Genomic DNA, 22,240 nt, shown 5'->3' with positions numbered 1-22,240 from the left:
AGATTCGCGATTATAATAATTTGAAGAAATTTAAATTATATTAATGAGGTGAAAATTAAAAAGCATCATTTGTTTTAACAAATATGTATGCCTCCTTGATCATTTTCACAAGATGTTTGAATGTTCTTAAACCCTTTGTCCAGACGATCCGTCTCAAATTTCCATAATCTTTTGTTAATATATAAGTGCATTAGTTCAATCCAGGTCAATCTAGAAGTAGCTGGATTATGGCGAATTGCTAGCCGGTCTATTGTTTTTTACAACCAGTGATGAGTAGAATTCTAAATCACAGGTACTCTAGTGAAGCGGTTTGTACCTGTTGCACTAAACAAACTGCTGTTGTTACAATTATGTGGGGGCGAAGAATTAAATAAGAAATAGCGTTAGTACGGTTAAAAGAGACTGATAAAATTTATAGTTATTTTTTGTCACTAACGCTGACTTGATAAGGTTTTCTGAATAATTTATTTGCTCTCCAAACTAAATCGTTATTTACACTAACCTTACTTTGTTCTATTTTCGTACACGTACAAATACAAATGTGACAATAGATTTTTTTTGACGAATTTTCGTATTTTTCTAAGACAAACGTACTTGCTAAATGAAACTGTTTGATACATAATGGAATTGATAAAATATTTAGCTTCCTAGTCACAAATATGTGCATCAAAAATTTCAATAGCCGTCATACAAAAACTAATGCATATTCTAAAATTATTTGCATGTGAACTTTTCACAAAGATGTAGGTGACTGGTTTAATAATATTCTTAAGGACATTAGTTACAGTCAACTGTGATAGTAATGTCTTCAGGGCTCTTCCAGGCATTCTGATGGAAATAAAATAATAAAGTTTCAAGACTATTTTCTTGGGGCTTGCGTGTTACATAGGTACACTGGTTGATCAAATCGTCGGTTAAAACGGTAAATTACTACTATTTATTAGATTTATAAAATTGTCCTATACATTTGTCGACCCACGATATTTCTAACATGTTTGTATTTATTGAGGATTCGGTTAAAGATATTTGTTGGTCTTTTGTCTATTTCGATTATCGTAAAAGGGTTTTATCGGTATATCTCAGCACCCCGAATTGGGTCCAATAAGGTTTTAGTGTTTATAGATCATATTTGGCAGCGATCTGTAAATATCTTTCTTTGTTGCTTCTAGGTAAATTGAGTGCTGTGGTAAAACCGTCAAATAAATATACAAGTAAACCAATTATCATTTTCAACAATAATATTATCAGTCGACTACGGGGTTAATGAGTGTCTAAGTGGAATTCGGTTTCAAACATGCTTTTTAAGTAATGTTTCGTTCATAATCTCTAATGAAATGGATGAAAAATAAAAAAAAACATTAGTTTCTTGTAAATATAACAAAAGCCGGTAATTCGCAACGCAAAAACATTGTTCATTGTTGCAATATTACAAAACTTCCATGCTATACGTCAAATTAGCCGCCAAGCAAGGCACTGACTTGACAATTACGGCGTACGCAGGTTACGAAATACCTCCGTTGGCGATAATTGTACCGCAAAAAATACTCACAATCTCGGTCTATATTACAACTGTATAAACCCAAAAGTCATAAATCTAACAAGCTGAGCTCCTAAAAAGTATATTTCCATAATGTACACATATTTAAAATTTACGGTCATTTTGCGCGTTACACCTAATAATAGGCCTTTTGTACAAACGAGAATACATTGCATCAATTAGACTTAATTAATTTATCTCTTGACCATGTAATAAAGGTATATTTAGCAAAACAGAACAATTAACGTTTTTATTATTAACAACATTTAAATTAGTGCTTAGTGCTTACATAATGCCCGCAATTTCCTCTGGCGGATAAATGCAATAAATTGGAAGTAGGTCCTAAGGTACATAACAGAACTATTGAATTCTGCAATACCCCGTTGATATCTAGAGCCAATTGTATGTTTGTATTTTGACATAATATATAAACAATATATACAGTAATTATTCTAATTTACTGAATTCGAAATGTACAATAATTACTTTTCAGTGTCCCCCAAAAATTGTCATCGCTAACTAATTTTGAGGTATTATATTTTGCAATTATTCATAAAAATATATGCTCATAAAGCCAATGTTTACTAACAAACCGAACGATTGCAAATGGTTGTTTATACACGTACATAGTCAAAGTGTATTGTGGGATTGCGACGATGCATACGAAGCGCCCTGATTGCACCTAGCGCTGTGATCAACGCACCCGCTCGACCGAATAGATTGAAATAGCTACCAGCAACGAGGCCCATTCCTGTTTCAACTATTGTACATTTCACTAACTCTTAATATCTCCGATTTATTTTTAATTGCTACTGGACTTAATTCAGAAATCAGTATATTACTCAAACCATAAGTAAATCGTAAACCAATTTCCGGAAAGGGGCATGTTAAATCATGATTTATTTTGTTGATCTTACGAGTTTAGAATGTATATTTATTCTATTTCTTATTATGTGATATATTTAAATTGTTTAGATTATGTATACTTTATATCAACGATCATTTAAGGAAGTCTCGAAAAACATGTAGTCCTATATTGATAAAATAGACCAACTTAAAAAATACTAGTGTCTAGGAGATACAAATGCAAATTCAGTCACGACTGGAATTAATTATTAAGATTAATCGCATGGATACGAATATTGCGTACTCATGACTGTGCAACTAAAGTCTAGCTGCTAAAATACCAGACAGTAGTTTTTATCCTGACATTAGGCTACGCATGCGGATATGTACCAATCACAAAAAAAACGTTTAGCATTATCTTTATCAGACAAGTTATCGAAACAAAAGAGTGTGCAGTTTATTATGTCATTCGCGACTCCCGCATTAGACTTAATTCTGTTGCTGCTGCGGCTAGATGGATGTTATGCAAAGAAAACCAATTACATTTGAAGATTCATTTCTTAATATATTATTTCGATTTTAGTTATATTTTTTGAGTGAAAAGTTGCTGTGACTAACGCTTGTTTTTACTTTGGTCTGCGTTGTTTTAAATTTAACCAAGTTGATACAGTTAAGAAATTTAAAGTGTATGTATAGTTATGTAACTAAGCTACAATTGGGGAACAATCGCATTAAGAACTGCAACTGTAATGATAGTTGAAAGCTATGTCAAATTAATATATCGATGAGTAAGATTCTCTTTGTTGTCCTAGGTCAGTAAAGCAACTTGTTAAGATACATAAGTTTTTTAAGACGAGGTACATACATAGCGTAATATTTTATGAAATCATTAATTGTTTTATGAATTGATCCCTGCCTGTGGATTAAATAATCAAATAAGTTATACGGCATTACGGCTTTAAGTATGCAGAAAATGTCGCGTTGGTACAAGACTGCCAAAATTTCAGTAGGTGGTAATATTTTTCGGAAACTTTGAGGTTTTCCTGTTGGCTATAAAAGTGTTAAGTGAATACAAATGCATTTCTGGTCATTCATTTTATGTGGACTTGCAGCTTTGTTCGGTTTTTTATTATTTTAATGCATTTCATTTGTTATAAATTGAAATTGTTTGCCTGTCAATAAGTCTGTCTTCGGTTGTGTTTAATAGCTACGGTATTAAATTGATTTAATGAATAAGGGTAGTATTTTCATTTGTATAGATTTGGAGTCGAATGGTAATGTACCGAAAGCTTTGGCGCTTTAATATCTAGCAAAAAAAACTAGATGTCATAAATGTAGATTGTTAAAAATGTAGTAAGAATAACAATTATTTGAGGAGAATTAAGGAAAACAAACCGACAAGACTGAATATGCCTAACAAAACAAAAAAATATTATCTTTATTCCTAAAGAATACCGAAAACCACGAAGGTGAAATTGAGATTGTCATTCAAATGCGCAAGCGCACTGGTCGAGAGGACAAGTTTCACAAATACATTTCTTTAGATTAATCGGAATAAAACTTTTGGACCAAAGGCACCGTAGAATTGGTATTTCATTGTTTCCATAACCGATATTTACGAGAATAACACACAGTTTTATAAATTACACGCAAACGTATTAATATTTGAACTTCGGAACAAATTTCAATAAATTTAATTTAACAATTAACTTTAACGTGTTGCAAATGATTGTGTTCCAGTAAATATTATCTTTGTAAAATATATGTAGGTATGTAGAAGATGATTAGCTAGCAATTTTTCAACTCAGTTTATTGATGCTATGTTCTGCAACAATTTACTTAATGATTAGATTATAATAAACTCGAGGCATTAATAACAAGTTATCTCAATTGTGTTTATCAAACTATAAATGTCCCAGACGAGAGTTAATGCAAATAATCTCGTAAAGAAAATATTTTTAAAGCATTGTTAGCAACGCATTTGTCAGCTGTTTGGACAAGTTAATTAAATAATTGACTAGTTGCGTACAAACTAGGCTTAACGACATTAATTATACTTTTTATCATTTGTGTTTGCAATGAATCCTTTTCTTATGGATTGCAAATAAGGAAGGATTCAATTTTATTTTCATGTTCCTTCAATTTTGTTATCTTAAGCGTATTTTATTTTATATAACACCTAGAGTCAGTTCGTTTTTGTTTACATAATAATTCATTTTATTTACATTGAGTTGTTTGAACCGTGATTATTTGTTTACGTCATAAATTACAATTTATAACAAAATATAAACAGAAATGTACCCACTTCCCTGATATGTCATGCAGTTTTGTTTTCATATTACTTGGCAGCGCTTGCAGTATATGATCGATATACATTAGATAATTAAAGCACAAATTTGTCGAATCATAAAGCACCCTAAATATAATGTAAATACTCACTCTTAAACAACCCCATCTTGAAGCACTTTCTCATAATGTCAGGAAAGGTATTAACTCTGTTTATGTCGCCCATATATAAAATGAACACTTTGTATCGTTATTTTAAATTAAATGTTTATAAACAGATTAAAACGAATTCACAAGTCCTGTAAGTTACGAAAACTCGTGAAAATATAGTATTGTACACGAGCGTAGCCGGCTCGCTACGAACTGATACTTTATCAGACTGATGAGTGAAGTGACGCTGGCGCTGCGACCGGCGCCCGCGCCGCTCGGTCTCATTGCCACGCTCCCTATTAAATCACACACGAGGATATCTTATTAATCTTCGAATAACTTCTATCATAAGAATCGGCTATGTGAGTGTAAACAAACACACGATTCTAATTACACGTATGTTACACTGCAGTCTAATTGGTGCAACGTTTAGCAAAGATCATTAAGGAGATTCTATAATCCACAATTGAAGCGTATGATGCGTACATTTAATCTTTATTAATTGTATCGTCACAACAGTAATGAAACATATTTATTCAGTTGAAGTACTTACTTATATGAACATCAACAATGTCAATATAATCCATGAATGGACTAAACGATTTGTATTCGAGGTATAATTGTAGTTACGATTGGTTCATTAATAATATCAATTCCATACATACAATTTGATTGATGAGTCAACTAATGCCTAGTAATTAACTAAAGAAAACATTGGATATGATATGGATGTATTGAATTAGGAACTTGTATTAGGTACACTTTACACTTCTCATGTTTTCATTTAATTACAAGCGTGTGTTTTTGTGATTTGACCTTTGGTATGTCAGAGCTATAGAACTTTAAGTACATGAGTAGCATTTGCTCTGATTCTTCATTTCTACGTGTGTGCAAACGAGGGACAGTGTACTGTTAAAGCTGCACTGATAACGGTGTTATAAACTACGAAATAATTTTTGTATGCATTTGAAATGATTAAAACAACACTTCCTGTTCGAAAGCACTTTCAGTATTTCCTTGACAAATGAACCGACCATTTGTTAGGTTTACGAACATATAGAAGACTTTGGACTTAATAAGATGATGAAAGGTCGCACGGTCTAGTGTTTAGTACAAAGCTCAAAGACAATTAAAACTGCATAATAATTTAAAACTATACTACAAAGCAGCAGTCATTAGCTAATATTCCTTGCTTTAAACTTATATAACTATGACTTATATTTATAACAAGCAAGATCAAGGATTCGCAAGCATCTCTTGATCCTTGCGCAGGTGTATCCAGCAAATACTTAAGACCAAGAAAAAAATACTTATACTGTTTTAGAAACTTGTCTTTAGTTTTTGAAACCAGGCTACATATCATTTGTTGTTTATCCACAATATTCAAAGATACGTTAAGTAATATAACGAAGGACGATATCAAGAGATTACTGTCATGAATATTCTGCATCTGTTTTAAACCGCAATTTTAAAGTTATATTAGAATGAACTGATTAGTATAGATACATAAGATACATAATTATTAATAGATAATTCTCACGGCTTCACGCCTTATGTGTTTATTTCGGCCTTCCTTTTCCGCGTTGGGGTTGAATTTTAATTCAATTAAAGATCAAATGTCTCGTCATATGCAGTTAAGAACGATTGCTCTTTGTTCAGATATTATTATGACAATCTGATAATGTTGACAGGTGTAAACAAATCATACTAATAGATTATTTTATGTATTCCAGTTAAATATCAACATCCCACATTTTTATTTTTTACTATTGCAAATGACTGAATATTTAATTAAGTATTGTATTAAATCTGCTGATAATTATTTATGTCTGATTTAAAGACCATTAGTAGCAAGTGCAACAATTCAACACTTCCTCAAAATAATGATATGATATGCATATAATATATTATGTATGTATTTGTAATGTGTCTTTGATACATTATTTTGTCGATGGCTAGCCGGTTATCGATAGTAGAACGAAATACCCCTCTAAAATTTACTCAAACTTATGATACTCTCGACGGTTAACAAATAATGATTCCGTATAAAAATTATTATGTGTTAACTGTAGTAATGTGCGAGTTAATATCAGTCATCCGTATTATTTTATAGAAAGTGTTTAGCTTCTTTAACGTTTTTTTACTCAGCTTCTTGTTAACTAGCTGACCCGCGCAACTTCGCTTGCGTCACATAAGAGAATCATAATTTTCCCCGTTTTTGTAACATTTTTCACTGGTACTCTGCTCCTATTGGTCGAAGCGTGATGATATGTAGCCTATAGCCTTCCTCGATAAATGGGCTATCTAACACTGAAAGATTTTTTCAAATCGGACCAGTAGTTCCCGAGATTAGCGCGTTCAAACAAACAAACAAACAAACTCTTCAGCTTTATTATATTAAGTATAGATTTATTTATTTAAACTACTAATATATAATTGAATTAATTACTAATTAAATTAATTTCAACTTACGTTTACTATATGTAATATTAAATACTACAGGGAAAACCTTCTGGGTTAGGGAAGCATAAAAAACACCGCTATATAACTATAAACTAAATGCACCCGTTATATAACCCGCACAGGCACATTCATAAAAGGAGCCTATGCTCATTTTGTTGTTGAAAACCCGACAATTTATAGTTATTTTGATAATGAAATTTATTATGTTATTATCTCTATTTAAGTATTTCTGTGCCTTCTTTCTAATTTCTTGACGAGAAAAAAAAAGAAATTTATTTCAAGTACATATATAATTTTTGTCAAATTGTAAATATAATTTAATTTATTTAAAAAAATGCACATTTCATTTGAAATAGTAACTTATATACGTATAAAACATACGTATGCATTATATTATATCATATACTATAATCATATTAATGAAACTGTGAAATATACATCTAATGAAAAATCGTAAAATCCTATTGGAAAAATATGGTACAGACTTTGTTCACGTAAACATAAGTGGGTGAACGCGAATTTGTTATATCAATATGTGGTAGTTTATCTAATCATTGTGGGTTAACGTTGTCCATCATGGGCAGGAAATTACGTGTATGGAAATGTCTATAACAATACAATACTTGAAAATCCTTTTTAGTAATACCCTTGGCGTGTCATTATCAAAATCTGTTTATCTTTAATTTGACAGTTGGCCAAGAAGGTTTTCCCTGTATCAGCATATATTATGTTGTTGGCAAGTGAAGCTTATTTTTCACTAAATTCAAGTTACTTACATAACTTGTTAGCAATCCATAGTGATTATGATCTGATTTTCATCTTTCGGTGTGATTATAAGGTAGTAAGTTTAAAAAGGGCTCTAACTTGGCTATTTACCTTTGTCTATGTCATGTAAAAATATGAAGGTAAATTTAATGATTACGCCAGAGCACTACTTAGACGTTTCGGAATTTTAGCAATTCGGATATGAATAATTGAATTAATTACTTACCTGCTTGTTTTTTCAAAGAACTAAGATTTAACGAAATTTCCAGGTTTTTATCAAAACAATTTTGAATGAATATGTAAGTATATATTTACTGTTAATTTGTTCTGGACCTGAAATTGGGAAGTTTGTGAGAATAATCTCTTAAAAAAACATAGATTTAAACAGTACCTATTGTATTCAAAATTTGTTCACAATATTATCATTATGTTGTCAGGTATATTGATTTTGTATTTAAATCTATAACCTAATTAAAGATAGTGGTGACTCAGTTGCGTTATTGCGTAATACAATATATCAGGCATTATTGTCATTAACCATAATTATTTAATAGTTATTCATTAGGGATTAGGCTAAACCGTGGTATAAATATCATAGGCGACCCTTATTTAGCACATTCAAGTTGAAGAAATATACGCTCAAGCAATAAGTACAAATACGTTGCCAATATGGAGAAGGTAAATAATTTTCTTTTATACTTACTTATTTTCCTAAATGTTTTATGTTTATTTATTTATATTAATCATAATGCAAGACCCCTGTTATATATTATTTTAACCACGTAGGACATTATTTTTTAACGTTTAGTTGCTCAACAATATTATTGAAATATGTAGGAAGTTCCATACTTAAAGCTTGTATCTCAGGAGTCTTTGTAATTTATCTATCTAAGTATAAAAATAGGAAAAAAAAAATATGCATTGATATTTTAGATAATTTGCACACGTAGAAGGACGCGAAACGTGACAATTTAAACGTATTTTTTTAAAAAATACTACTTTATATATCCTACTAATATCATAAATGCGAAAGTTTGTAAAAATGTATGTATGTATGGATGTTTGTTACTCTTTCACGCAAATAGTCCTGAACCGATTACGATGTAATTTAGTAAACAGGTAGCTGTAGACCCAGAATAACACATGTTCTCGAGGGATCAGGATTTACACGGGAAGGGTTTTCAAGCGGACAAATTCGTGGGCGGCCTCTAGTATTCTTTAATGTGGTTTTTGTAGTGGCTTAACAAATTTATCAATTTAACATATTTTACATAATACGTTTTTTTCTAGTTGCTACGAGGAACGATACTATCATTGGCAATCATCTTGTCTCTACATGCTGTTTGCTCAAGAGCTGGCAGCACACATCTCGGACCACGTTCAACGAACGATGATTCTATGCTGGAATTAGACGTACCTCAATCGAGAGAAATAGGTTCCATAATATCAATGATCAAGTATCAATTCAGAGAAATCATTGAAGACATAATCACCGAGGCGTGGAGTTTCATCAGAAGTTTTATAACACAAATGAGAGATAAGTTGCTAAATAAACTGCAGAAGTATACATTTTCGGACGTCTTACGAGTAGTGTTTAACAGTTTGACGGATTCTTTGTTTGATTACGAGCCCGAATTGTACGTGGACGCTATCGTGGAGCCAGTGGAGACGGAACCTATTGAAGTGGAACTTTATACTAACCCGTATTCTTTAACATCGCTGCTGAAAAGGCCTTAAGTTAAACTTACAAGTGTCATAATGTTAATGTAATTAAGTAATTTGTTAGTTGTAAGGTATATTTTAATAAATAAATGTGAAAATATAGTCTATTTCTTTTTGTTTAATGTTTTTGTTAATAATATTTAACTAAATATTGTAATATGAGTTTAATGTAAACACAAACGGTTAAAAAACTCGTTTTTGACTACCGAACATTTAAATTAAAAATATTCTCGCAAAAATATATTTAATGTTAAATTAAGTTTTTTGAGAGCGCTATTACTACACGTGTTAAGAGACTATAATCTAAAAATGATGAGTTCAGTAAGAAATTGTGAGTTCACTGAAAATTGGTAAGCTAGTACTTTATTGTTATGAGTGCCAAATAAACCTAGCACACAGTGTAAAATTCTGCTAACGTTTAAGAAGCCAGTTTGACTGTATAATTAAGTTATTAGCATTATGTAAAATATTTGCATGACTAGGTGAAAAGAACAGGCTTCAACTACAATTGTATAGATGCTTCTTGACATTGAGTATGATGAGTTTATTCCAAAATGGGCAGTAAAAACAACACGCACTTTGCAGCCGTGTTAGTTGGAGTTAAACATGACCTCTCTGATACCTAAGTAATGTATCTACTAACACATGTATTTCTTCTTGTTAAAAAATCTTGCCCGAGGACTTTAAAATAATTATAAAGATAAGGGTTTGGAAAGTGAATTTGTATGTATAAAAACTAAAGTAAACAATATGTACTTAAATGTAAGCTGTTCTCTTATTAATAAATTAAATAATAATAAATAAATAACGATAATTTTCAGGTCATTGTAATATAATGGTATTTTAGCCTTTCCAAAGTGCTGGTGTTTGTGGTTGCCTCTGTGGCGCGGTCGGTAGTGTATGCTACTGCCGCGCACTAGGTCTCGGGTTTGAATCCTGGGTCAAAAAGTATATTCTGTTAAAAAAAAATCAGAGATTGCCCGAAATTAGGAAGTTGAGGTTGTAGACCTCCGTGCTTCGGAGAACACGTAAAGCCGTCGTTTCTGCGCCTGACCTCTCTCTGGTCGTGTCGGTTTAGCCGTCCCACCAGACTATGAGAGTAAAGGAATAGAGAGTGTACCTATGTATTGTGCACTTGGCCACTATGAACAAAGTCCTGCACAGTTGGCTAGTTTCAATGAACATTTCAACAAAAAAATAAAAAAGCTGTTTTAACTAAATTAATTATTGGAGTATAAATTATTCCAAAATCATTTAGTAATGTTCAAGCAAATTATAAAATGAAATTCAATCAACGCCGTTCCATAAAGTTTCACACTAAAAGATGTCAGATAAGATTGAATAGATGAACGATAACGAGAACAATTATGTATTTACTCTAAACAGTAATTGAGCGTTAAAATGAAATCGTATTGCAAAACCCTGCCTTGGCCGATTAAATTTGAAAAAGTGCTGTAAAACTTTTACAACAAAAAATAAGCACTCGTTTTATAACAATACGTAATTTAATTATTTGTTATAGCTCCCTTTGTAAACCATACTATAATAAATGCAAGAGTAGCTTTGTCTGTCTGTTTGTTACACATCAACGGTTGAACCGGTAAATCGTTTTTGATGAAAGCAAGATAATTTTCCTGCAAGGGTTTTCGACTACCAATTTTTTTTCTAAAATGATCATATAGGTAATGTAAGCTGCGGTCATCAGCCCGTTGATAAATAAAATTGTGCGTAAATGCAAACTACGCAATATTTAAAACAATTTGCTAATTCTGTCATTTAGGCCATCATAATTAGGTAAAATCCTAATTAAGCTTATTAGTTTTTGGCGTTCCATATTGAAATTTAAAACCCTCTATTCAAGGGACAGTCGTGAAGACAAGTGGAATCACGAATATTAAAATCGAACAGGTATTAAGTATACGGAAACCCCGAGTGAGTTCACCCAATATCAATGAAGCATAAATCTTTAACGGCGTGCTTTTACAAAGCCATAAATATTTGTCATTAATTAAAAAATAAAATTATAAATATATTAAAAAACCATAATGGACCAAGATCCCAGAGCTGCCAGACCTACGTCATTTTAGCAAAGCTGAAACATTGAGGATTGTTAGTATAAAGGGTCTGTTAAGAGGTATGCACATCCACTACCTTGAAAGCGGGGCCGTTTCTGAGGTAGCGCGGAGTGAAGGTGCGTAAAAAACGACCCAACCCACGTTATAGTAGCAAAGTTGGTTTTCAGATATGTTATTAATGATATTATGTAGAATTAAAATTAACTATTGCCAGACCGTTTCCCGGGGCCATTACTTCTGCCAGACGCCTTAAATGTTATAAAAAAATGAGGTCAACAACGTCATAGTAGCAAGCCTAAATTTTATATATGTTATTAAAGGTACAATTTTAAGACCCCCTGTATGCGGACAGACCATTCCGCGGGGCCCTTCGTCCCCTAGACGCCATTAAACTTTCCCTATGAGTGCGAGAGTAAGAGCATTATTCATACGCATAAATGAAAAACAATTGAATTAAAAAAATAAAAATTGAAAAATTATTGAATACTAACTGACCCGCGCATCTTTGCTTGCGTCACTTAAGAGAAATAGGTCAAAATGTTACATAAACGGGTTATATAACATTTTTCACTGGTACTCTGCTCCTATTGGTCGTAGCGTGATGATATATAGCTTATAGCTTTTCTCAATAAATAGGCTATCCAACAGTAAAATATTTTTTTATTCGCACCAGTAGTTCCTGAGATTAGCGCGTTCACACAAACAAACAAACTTCTCAGCTTTATAAAATTAGTATAGATTAAAAGTACTTGGAATGTTTAGGAAGATAAGTAACATTATTTTGGGAATTATTTTAAAAATAGATATGGTTTACACTATTCACAAAAATTATGAAAAAAAAATTGTAGTCATTCATCATCATCATCATTATCTGAGCTCTTACTTCCCTCATCAAATTGAATATTTAAATCATCTCCACCATCGTCTTCATTGTTACTTGAATTCTCTGTAAAAAAAATGTAGGTAATGATGTTGAAAACAGTTACAAGTAGGTATATTGAAATAATAAAATAATGAAATAAAATAATATAATAATATAATATATAATATAATATTAATAATTGAAATAATGTTACTTATCTTCCTAAACATTCCAAGTACTTTTAATCTATACTAATTTTATAAAGCTGAGAAGTTTGTTTGTTTGTGTGAACGCGCTAATCTCAGGAACTACTGGTGCGAATAAAAAAATATTTTACTGTTGGATAGCCTATTTATTGAGAAAAGCTATAAGCTATATATCATCACGCTACGACCAATAGGAGCAGAGTACCAGTGAAAAATGTTACATAACCCGTTTATGTAACATTTTGACCTATTTCTCTTAAGTGACGCAAGCAAAGATGCGCGGGTCAGTTAGTATTCAATAATTTTTCAATTTTTATTTTTTTAATTCAATTGTTTTTCATTTATGCGTATGAATAATGCTCTTACTCTCGCACTCATAGGGGAAGTTTAATGGCGTCTAGGGGACGAAGGGCCCCGCGGAATGGTCTGTCCGCATACAGGGGGTCTTAAAATTGTACCTTTAATAACATATATAAAATTTAGGCTTGCTACTATGACGTAGTTGACCTCATTTTTTTATAACATTTAAGGCGTCTGGCAGAAGTAATGGCCCCGGGAAACGGTCTGGCAATAGTCAATTTTAATTCTACATAATATCATTAATAACATATCTGAAAACCAACTTTGCTACTATAACGTAGGTTGGGTCGTTTTTTACGCACCTTCACTCCGCGCTACCTCAGAAACGGCCCCGCTTTCAAGGTAGTGGATGTGCATACCTCTTAACAGACCCTTTATACTAACAATCCTCAAAGTTTCAGCTTTGCTAAAATGACGTAGGTCTGGCAGCTCTGGGATCTTACTCTATAAATATAATAATTAACTCCTATGTGCTGCTAGTTATACTTAGTTCTAAAGTACCTGATCAAAGAAAGTAGCAACTTGTTTATTTGTAAATTATATTGCTAAGTTATTTCATCTTAGCCCTTTGTGTGTCGATATTATTGGTATATGGTTTGAATATCAAAACTAAAGTAAACTAGATTTATATACGGTTTATATTAGTAATCAATATGTCCATTAGTATTCTCCATCGGATTACAAAAGAAACATGCAAAAAGAATAAACGATAGGATAATTATAATATTTATATCAAAGAAGATCCATAGAATCGATTCAAACAATTTATTTTAATCAAATTATTTATACCTTTCATCACCGAAAAGGGTAGTGTAGAGCGTTAGAATTTACAAAACTCGATTCGTCTCACTTGTTCGGTTTGTGTCGTTAGGCTTCCTACAAACATATTCGGTTAAACATTAATCGGCATAGCCCGGCGGCAAAACCGAATAAATGTAGATAAACCAGACCGGCCGATCAAGTGTGTCGAGTTCGCGTTGGATACATATTGCCGAAGGGAATATGTGCGTAGCAGGTCTTAGGAAGACTGTTGCTTTTTGTTGACAACGCCTTTTATTAAAGTCATAGCATAATTTATGAAATAAAAATATCTGCTTGCTATTAAAAATGTATCAGGCGCTTTCGTAGAACTAACGCCTGATACAATAAAATAGCAAATATTAGTTTGATGATTCCTTAAATAAATGACAATATTCAAATTTTAATTACAAATAAATGATTAATAATATTTCTTTTTTACAGGGTAAATTTTATATTCAAAGAAGTCTATAGTCAAATCCACTATAATGCAATCCTGCGCACGTGCGCGTGCGCGAACACTTTAACGCCTGTACTTTATTTAATAGCAATTATTGCAACTGCTACTGACAAGCCTATTAGTATAGCAGGTATTGATCATCAACTATAGAACATAGGCTTCTACCTTACTATTGCTCAATGCCCAGTCCTGAATTAATAAATATAAGATTATTTTACTCATGAGGATACCAAAACGGATATCTATGAGAAGTAGAAAATATATTTTGTTCGATTATCTTTTGGGACGGACATCACTGACATTTAAGCAATCGGGATACATTCCCTGAGACCTGAATATATTAATGACAACTAGGACATGCATAAACATACCATCCCATTCATATTTCAGAATAATTCTTTAAAAAAACTGCCGATGAATTGAGAACCTTCTTCTTTTTAAAATGTCGAGCATATAACTTATTTGAAATAGAAGCTCAGGTTGAGAGCTTAAACTGCACTCGAAGGCCATACGATGTTGATAAGCGTCCGTGTATCTCATTACTCCCCGTTGGATTCACAAGTAGAGTAAAATGTGGTTGTATTTTTTGTTCGCAAATACTCTATCTATAAGCAGCCCTGGGAAATAATTAAGAGTAGAAGATTAACAAAATGCAATGTGAAAATATGCGTATTGCTATTCACCTAAGTCAGGGTACAATATCGATACGCTTGGTAGGTCTTCATTCGATTCACACGTGAAAGCTCATCTACAAAATACTTAAGGTCTAGCCTGATTTTTTTATTGCACGCTTAATCAGCCTCCAATTATAAATAAAGCCCAAAAACATTAAGGGATACGTATAACTTACATGAAATTTGTCAACTCACCCCGACCCTCTGCATAAAAATGAAATTTTCAGAACACTTGGACTGGAGATATTTAAAAAATTACTGTTTAGGGGCTCGAACTTAATACATATAATATTTTTTGGGGATCTGTAGAGGGCAATAAAGAGATCATATAAACGTGACTACGCCCAAGTGCCTTATTATTTGTGTGGGCAAGTAAAGATAGCCGAATGTAGAATGTTATTGAGATATAGACATATATCACGTAGGTTGTGTTCTACAGGCTACGTGCCGTTTCCCGTGTGACCGTTTATAATTTTGTAACCTTCACACTTTTATTAATTAGGTGCCCTTGTTATCAATTATACCTTAAGATCAATAGCATTGAGTACTTTATATTAGCATAATGTTCTATTGTGAAATAGTTTTTTCTGCTAAGTCATTTTACTTAGAACCTGACTGCGATTTTGCACGAATCGTACTCTGATAAAGCCGTATTCTTATTGTCGACTTTATATTCCAGTCACAACAAGTTTTGATGTTACGGGGGCTTGTTTTTATATGTTTTGCATTCAACGTGTTGACGAAAAGGTTTATTTTGTTTAGAAACGAAAATGCCGTGGAGTGTCGCACTAAATGTTAATTGTGTCATTTTCACGGGTTAATTTGGAGTATTTAGACGAACTGTAGTAAAGCGATTCTATAGTTTCAAAACGGTAGTTGGTTTTTGTCAGCGTTGAATTAATGACGCCCACGCTGTACATACAAATGAACCGCGTGTTACAACACAGCCCACTGTCAACTAGATCTGTGCGCGTTCTAACGTAGATAACGTTTAGACTAGTAATGAAAGTTGTTCTAAATTATTCAATTATTGTAAACCGTAAGAAAAAGATTAGTCGAAGAGAAACCCTATGATTAATTTACGTTTTACCATTAAGATACTATAGAAAGTAGAATACGTATGATTGCTACGCATATAAAACTTTCACCGAATTAAGATTAATCCTTTATGTCATCTCAAAACGCAAACCAAGTTTAGCCATGTTTAGTTTAACGATCCAGTATCGAGATATAAATGGAAATGTGAGGCCAAAACTTAATAATTGGTTTTTACCTTATTTATTGAGAAGTTCTATTTTTTGCTCAGACAATTCAGAAATCAGAAAATCAACAAGCAGACTTTTACGATAATTAACGTTGCCTAGCCATTTTGCCCTCTTATATACCTAGGTATATAAAAAATATAGACATCCGAATAGATTCGCGACGAACGAATCGCCTTCAATAGAGTATCGGCTATTAAACTAAGAGATAAAGTAATTAAAAGTGCATTCAGCTGCTATTAAACACCACCGCTAATGGAACAAAAACTCTAATTCATTGTAGATATTAATAAAACAACCCGTAATTATAAATTCCTAATAATTGAAAGAAATAGCGTTGCTGAAGCTAAGTGGCCATGTTTCATGCATTCACACCAGAAACTTATCTCTCAATTCAATCTATTCTATTTATTTATTTATTGTCCCATATTTTTTCTGTGTGTGATGAATCCCCGTCATAAAAATAAGCCATGACAACTTTTAGCAACCGGGAACAATAAAATATCATCAAATTGTAGATTATCGAAATGTGAATCCAATTTCAGCAGCTTTAGAGATTATCCATACAAAAAACTGTCACTCGAGAAAATATATCTGCATATTGTCAACCCAATTTGTTATTTCGTACAGCTACACTTTAGTTTCGAGAGCATTAAACTAAAGGGCCTCAAGCCCTGTGTATAATGAATACACGAAGACGTCGTTAACATTCACCTTTACCTTCACCGAATCATCCAAAGTCAGGGACAAGGTGTGCAGGCCTACAGAAGCCAACAAGTTATTATACATTAAAATATTGATGCGGTAACCATTTGTGTATGGTAAGTATTCATATTTCCTTGTTGCATTGTGAACAACTAACCCCCGGTTTCTGAGGTTCATTTAGTGGTAGTTTATCTAAACAATAACGTTCGAACTCATGTAAAAAAACGCTAGTGAATAGGTAAACTACCGCTAAATGTACTCAGAAACCGTGGGTGAGCCATGCGGCTCCGCTCGTGTTTGAAATTTCATCCCTTGCGTCGGCTCTTAAGTGTAAAAATAGTGCTTTGAACGCGGGTTTTGTACCTAAATTATGAGAACAATTATCAATATTAAAATTTTAGCATGGATATCTACTTGCACAAGGGAGAACGATCTTAGGAGCTCTTTGTAGGGTACTTTTGTCAAGGGCTTAAAAATCCCACAAAAAATAAAGAATAATTGTGTCCGGATATGAACTGAATTCTACAAGTAATTTTACTTCCTAACCCAAGTCGTAAGTATAAAAAACGAATTAATAAACTACACTGTTCAAATACTCTGAGATTTATATAAATAATTCATTTATCTACTGCGTCAAAAGTTCGTGTAGTAAATAACTCATTCATAACATAGTACGGGGCTGATCTATAAATATTTTATATTATTACTTAACAGAATGACTGCAACTTAGAATAAATGCCTTCGGTCACCGTCATACGTCAGTACTGTAACTAGTCGTTAGCGTCGACTCCGCGCCTTTAATTAAACAAACGATTCACAGGAATTTACATGTTAAATACTCAATTTGTCTATACATATTCTTAGTACTATATTGTTATTTAATTATCTATAGTTAACCTTTAACTACCTTCGTGCGGTTTCTACTGTTTCCTCGTGATTGATCATTTTATACGTTGTACTGTAGTAACAAGCCATTATGGAGGACTTCTTTCAAACTAAAATAAACACAAATCGGATTCGGTACTATGAACTTAAAACCTATAATTCTAATCGAAAATTTTATTTTCAATAAAAATCATCTATACACTGATCTACCGCAAAAACTTTAAAAATGACATCGTTACGATGTTATGAATGGAAATTTTGCTTTACAACTTTGTAAGGGCGGTCAGTGCGTTTTACTTAAAAACAAGATCAACAAATGATTCATTGTTCTTATAAATTGTTCCGTAACAGTGTTGGTGTACATACTGTACATAGAGTACATGGTGAGCTCATGTGGTATTGACCAGAGGGTCGGTAACGAAATATGCGTAAATTCAATGTCACGCGCGTGCCTAGCAATTCTAAGACGCACATTGTGCAATCGATCTAGAGATGGAACATGCAAGTGTAACATAACGTACATCATAAAACTCCACACTTTATGACTCAACTTTTATATAAATAGCTTTGTATGACAAGAATAAAACAACCTCACAATACCCAACTACATTTTTTAGCATTTTTCAAATCGCAAATACATTAAATAAAATTGGCTGTCGATTTATAATTTGTGGTGCGTTTTGTTATTGTTAAAACTCAAAAAGTATTAAAAACTTTTTATAAGAGCAACAAGTGGTAATCTATACTAATATTATAAAGCTGAAGAGTTTGTTTGTTTGAACGCGCTAATCTCAGAAACTACTGGTCCGATTTGATAAATTCTTTCAGTGTTAGATAGCCTATTTATCGAGGAAGGTTATAGGCTATACATCATCATGCTACGACCAATAGGAGCAGAGTACCAGTAAAAAATGTAACAAAAACGGGGAAAAAATTTACCCATTCTCTCTTATGTGACGCAAGCGAAGTTGCGCGGGTCAGCTAGTATTTTATAAATTCCAATAACAATATAGTTCTATTTCCTAGCTTGATAGCCTTCATTATCGACGAGGTGACGGCGATGATTAAAGATTAACTGCCTGTCACATCTCATTGATACGATTAACCGCGACAATTAGCTCGAGTATAGAAGAATTAGCATGTTTTAATTACCTGGGAATTTATCAAGTATTCATGGACTTACTTGAAAATTCCTTTCCTGGGTCGATGGGAGCGCCTCTTGTCTCACAATAACAGTTCTGTCATAGAACTATTTGTGTCTAACTTAACATTTGCATAATACGACCTAGCAGAGACCTTTGCACTATATTTATAACATGAGATCGCTAACTGTTACGTAATGTAATCAAACAATCAATAACTGTAATTGCGAACGTGATATTTACATTGTTTTGTGCGGTATCCTAGGGGCAAGTTTAACAGATTATGGATAAGAATAGCCTATGCAATAGGTAGAGCTAGATAAAGCGAAATGTATGAAAAATCCAGAAATGGTGAAATCGGGCATGAGAGTTACAGACATTAGATTTCATTAAAAAAAAAATTTGATAAGCAAGATTGACAAGCTCATTTTAACTTATATGCGTATAGTTTACAGACCATTACAACTTTACTTAACTTCTTATGTTAAACGATTAATCTGGGGGCACGGCAGTGCCCCCGCAAGTCGAGCAAAAAAAAGCGGCACGGCCGTACCATCTTTTCTCGAAGCAATTCAGGCCATTTTCGACCCCCTATAATTTCGTTGTGGATAAAACAAGAAGCCTGAATTTTTAGCGACTTATCAGTCATTGTATGAACACGGTATATTGAAAATTTCAGTCAATTTGAACCAGTACTTTAAGAATGACAACTTGTTAAAGTTTTGAATTTTGTCACTCACTGATTCACTGACTCACTGACTCACCGATCATCAAAAGTCTAAGGCATTTCTAGCAGACTTAAAAGCTTCAAATTTAGAATACAAATAGAATTTAGTATCTTAATCATGGGAAAATTTCAATATTTTCTAATTTCAGTCCAGTTTTCTAAATACATTAACTGCAAGAATAACTTTGTAATCTTATACATTTATATAGGATTACAAGGTTACATTTGCAGTTAATGAATTAATTATTACTGTAGTATAATAGAAAATAATAGGTGTACATAGGTACCTACTGTATGAGGCATAACTTAAGGGTGTTTAGCCTATGAAACTGAACAACATTTCAATAGGAAAATATGTTGAATTATGAAAAAAATAACCGTCTTTCCATACAAATTGGACTTATGTTCGCTTTACAAAAAGAAGTGAGATGCCATCAAAAACATCCTGTAAAAAACCTCAAGTCTCGCAGCGTAAAAAGTGGTGAGATCTATGTAATACCAAGTCGATTAATCTGTTTAGTCTCTACTGAAAGGACCTTCTGTCTTAAGTTATTACATAAGTTATTATCATGCCAATATTTAAAATATTTCACGTTTAAAACAAATAAATCGACTTGGTCATCGCATGAAAACACAAATTCGCCATTAAAATTTCAGGAGCATTAATTTCTTTAAGATACTCATCTCAATCATTATATTCGGAAGGACCCTAGTGAGGAATTCGGTTGCTGGCCCGTCGTGCTGTGCAGTGTGGTACATACTAATAATCAAATCATGCGATGGCCAGGTCAATTTATTTGTTTTAAACGTGAAATATTTTTAATATTGGCATGATAATAACTTATGTAATAACTTAAGACAGAAGGTCCTTTCAGTAGAGACTAAACAGATTAATCGACTTGGTATTACATAGATCTCACCACTTTTTACGCTGCGAGACTTGAGGTTTTTTACAGGATGTTTTTGATGGCATTTCTTCTTCTGCTACTAAATCAGCACTCATTTACTCAATTAACATGCAAAATCATTACCCAAAAATATTGTACAGTACTAAGGGAGCGCGTATAGTGAACTTAACATGGCCTTGTTTATCAACTTTACAGCTAGAAAGGAGTTATCTAAGCAACAATATAGAGGAATAACTGAAAAATCTTGCCCTTATATATAGTTCGAAAGCTTTAAACTAGTGAACTTATAAAGGAATAGTGTTTTAAACTGGTAATCGCAGGAGTGTTTTGTATAATCGCAATAAAAAAAAGTACCTACACGATTTGCTACGACGTTTGTTCGTGATGCTCCCGTAACCGTCACCTACGAGAAAAGATACAATACATTTTAAATTAAATGTTAAAGCCAATATTATCGTTTGTAATATAATTAATTTGACCATATTTTAAAAATACCATGAATAATTTGTGCTATTTTTTAAGGTATGCATTCAACCTAAAGCTATACTTTTAGTTTTTTTACACAAAAATGAAACCCACCTCCAAAAATATCGAAACCTGTTTCAAAGGAATATCACACACCTATGTTATGGCGTTTAATTTACCTCTGACAGGATTACGACCGGCAAGTTATTGAATATAATCTGTTAATATCAAATCGATAGGTACACTGATCGATTTTTTATACCGGTAATAAAAATAATTAATCCGAGCGTAGCTATAACACATTAATTAAATAATGGAGTTTTACGCTCGATACCAATAAAACTTTTTGTTATTAATTAATAGCAAATCAAACTAAAATATTTGTTAGAATAAATTATTAGTTAGGATTTATTACCAATAAATTATAGGATGATAATGATGATGTGTCAAATTAAGTATTGTATTATAATATTTTATGTTTAATTAGAATTGATCAGGGTAAATCTTTATAATAAATCATGCAACTAATCTCAGGAAGGTATTTATAATACGTAAAATCAAAAATACCACCATTCCGAGCCTCGCATTTTTCATGATTGTTTAAAATTATTGTGATTTGGATAATTTCTTAGTTACCTCCAATAAATAAATAAATATTTTTTGCTTAAATATTTTTTATTTACTGGTAAGTATATCTAAAAAAAGAGCCAAAATCTGGTTTCTCTTACCTTGCAAGACGAACTCTACGTAAATGCATTATATCAATCAACAAAAACGCAATGTACTTAAAATGTATAATTGTGCCTTTTTTATTTTTTTAGGAACATTACGTAAGTGTGCATCTGTATTGTACTGAATAGAGATAAAAGAGGCAAACATACTTCTTGGTTTATAACAATAGCTCTTAGTTTAACTCTAGACTCAAACAAAGTTGACGACGGC

General features: G+C 32.4%; 2 protein-coding genes across 3 annotated transcripts in view; one reads left to right on the top strand and one right to left on the bottom strand.

The window, feature by feature from the left end:
- LOC142976036 (organic cation transporter protein-like) overlaps positions 1-22,240 on the bottom strand; it is a 53,192-nt gene that overhangs the window by 19,264 nt on the left and 11,688 nt on the right. The window contains exon 1 of one of the 2 annotated variants that reach the window (XM_076119234.1): positions 4,823-5,065. The exons of the other annotated variant lie outside the window; for it this stretch is intronic. Coding sequence (XP_075975349.1) covers positions 4,823-4,895 — 73 coding nt within the window. The 5' untranslated portion in view covers positions 4,896-5,065. Of the gene's footprint in view, positions 1-4,822; positions 5,066-22,240 lie in introns of those variants that run through there. 2 annotated transcript variants of the gene reach the window in all.
- On the top strand, positions 8,659-9,785 carry LOC142976247 (uncharacterized). The gene is made up of 2 exons (XM_076119536.1): positions 8,659-8,725; positions 9,338-9,785. The coding sequence occupies exons 1-2, from the start codon at positions 8,717-8,719 to the stop codon at positions 9,782-9,784; spliced, it is 456 nt and encodes a 151-aa protein (XP_075975651.1). The 5' UTR covers positions 8,659-8,716; the 3' UTR covers position 9,785.

This window comes from Anticarsia gemmatalis, chromosome 10 (assembly GCF_050436995.1).
Source record: "Anticarsia gemmatalis isolate Benzon Research Colony breed Stoneville strain chromosome 10, ilAntGemm2 primary, whole genome shotgun sequence".
Taxonomy (NCBI): Eukaryota; Metazoa; Arthropoda; class Insecta; order Lepidoptera; family Erebidae; genus Anticarsia; species Anticarsia gemmatalis.
This window is presented reverse-complemented; position numbering and strand designations above follow the sequence as displayed.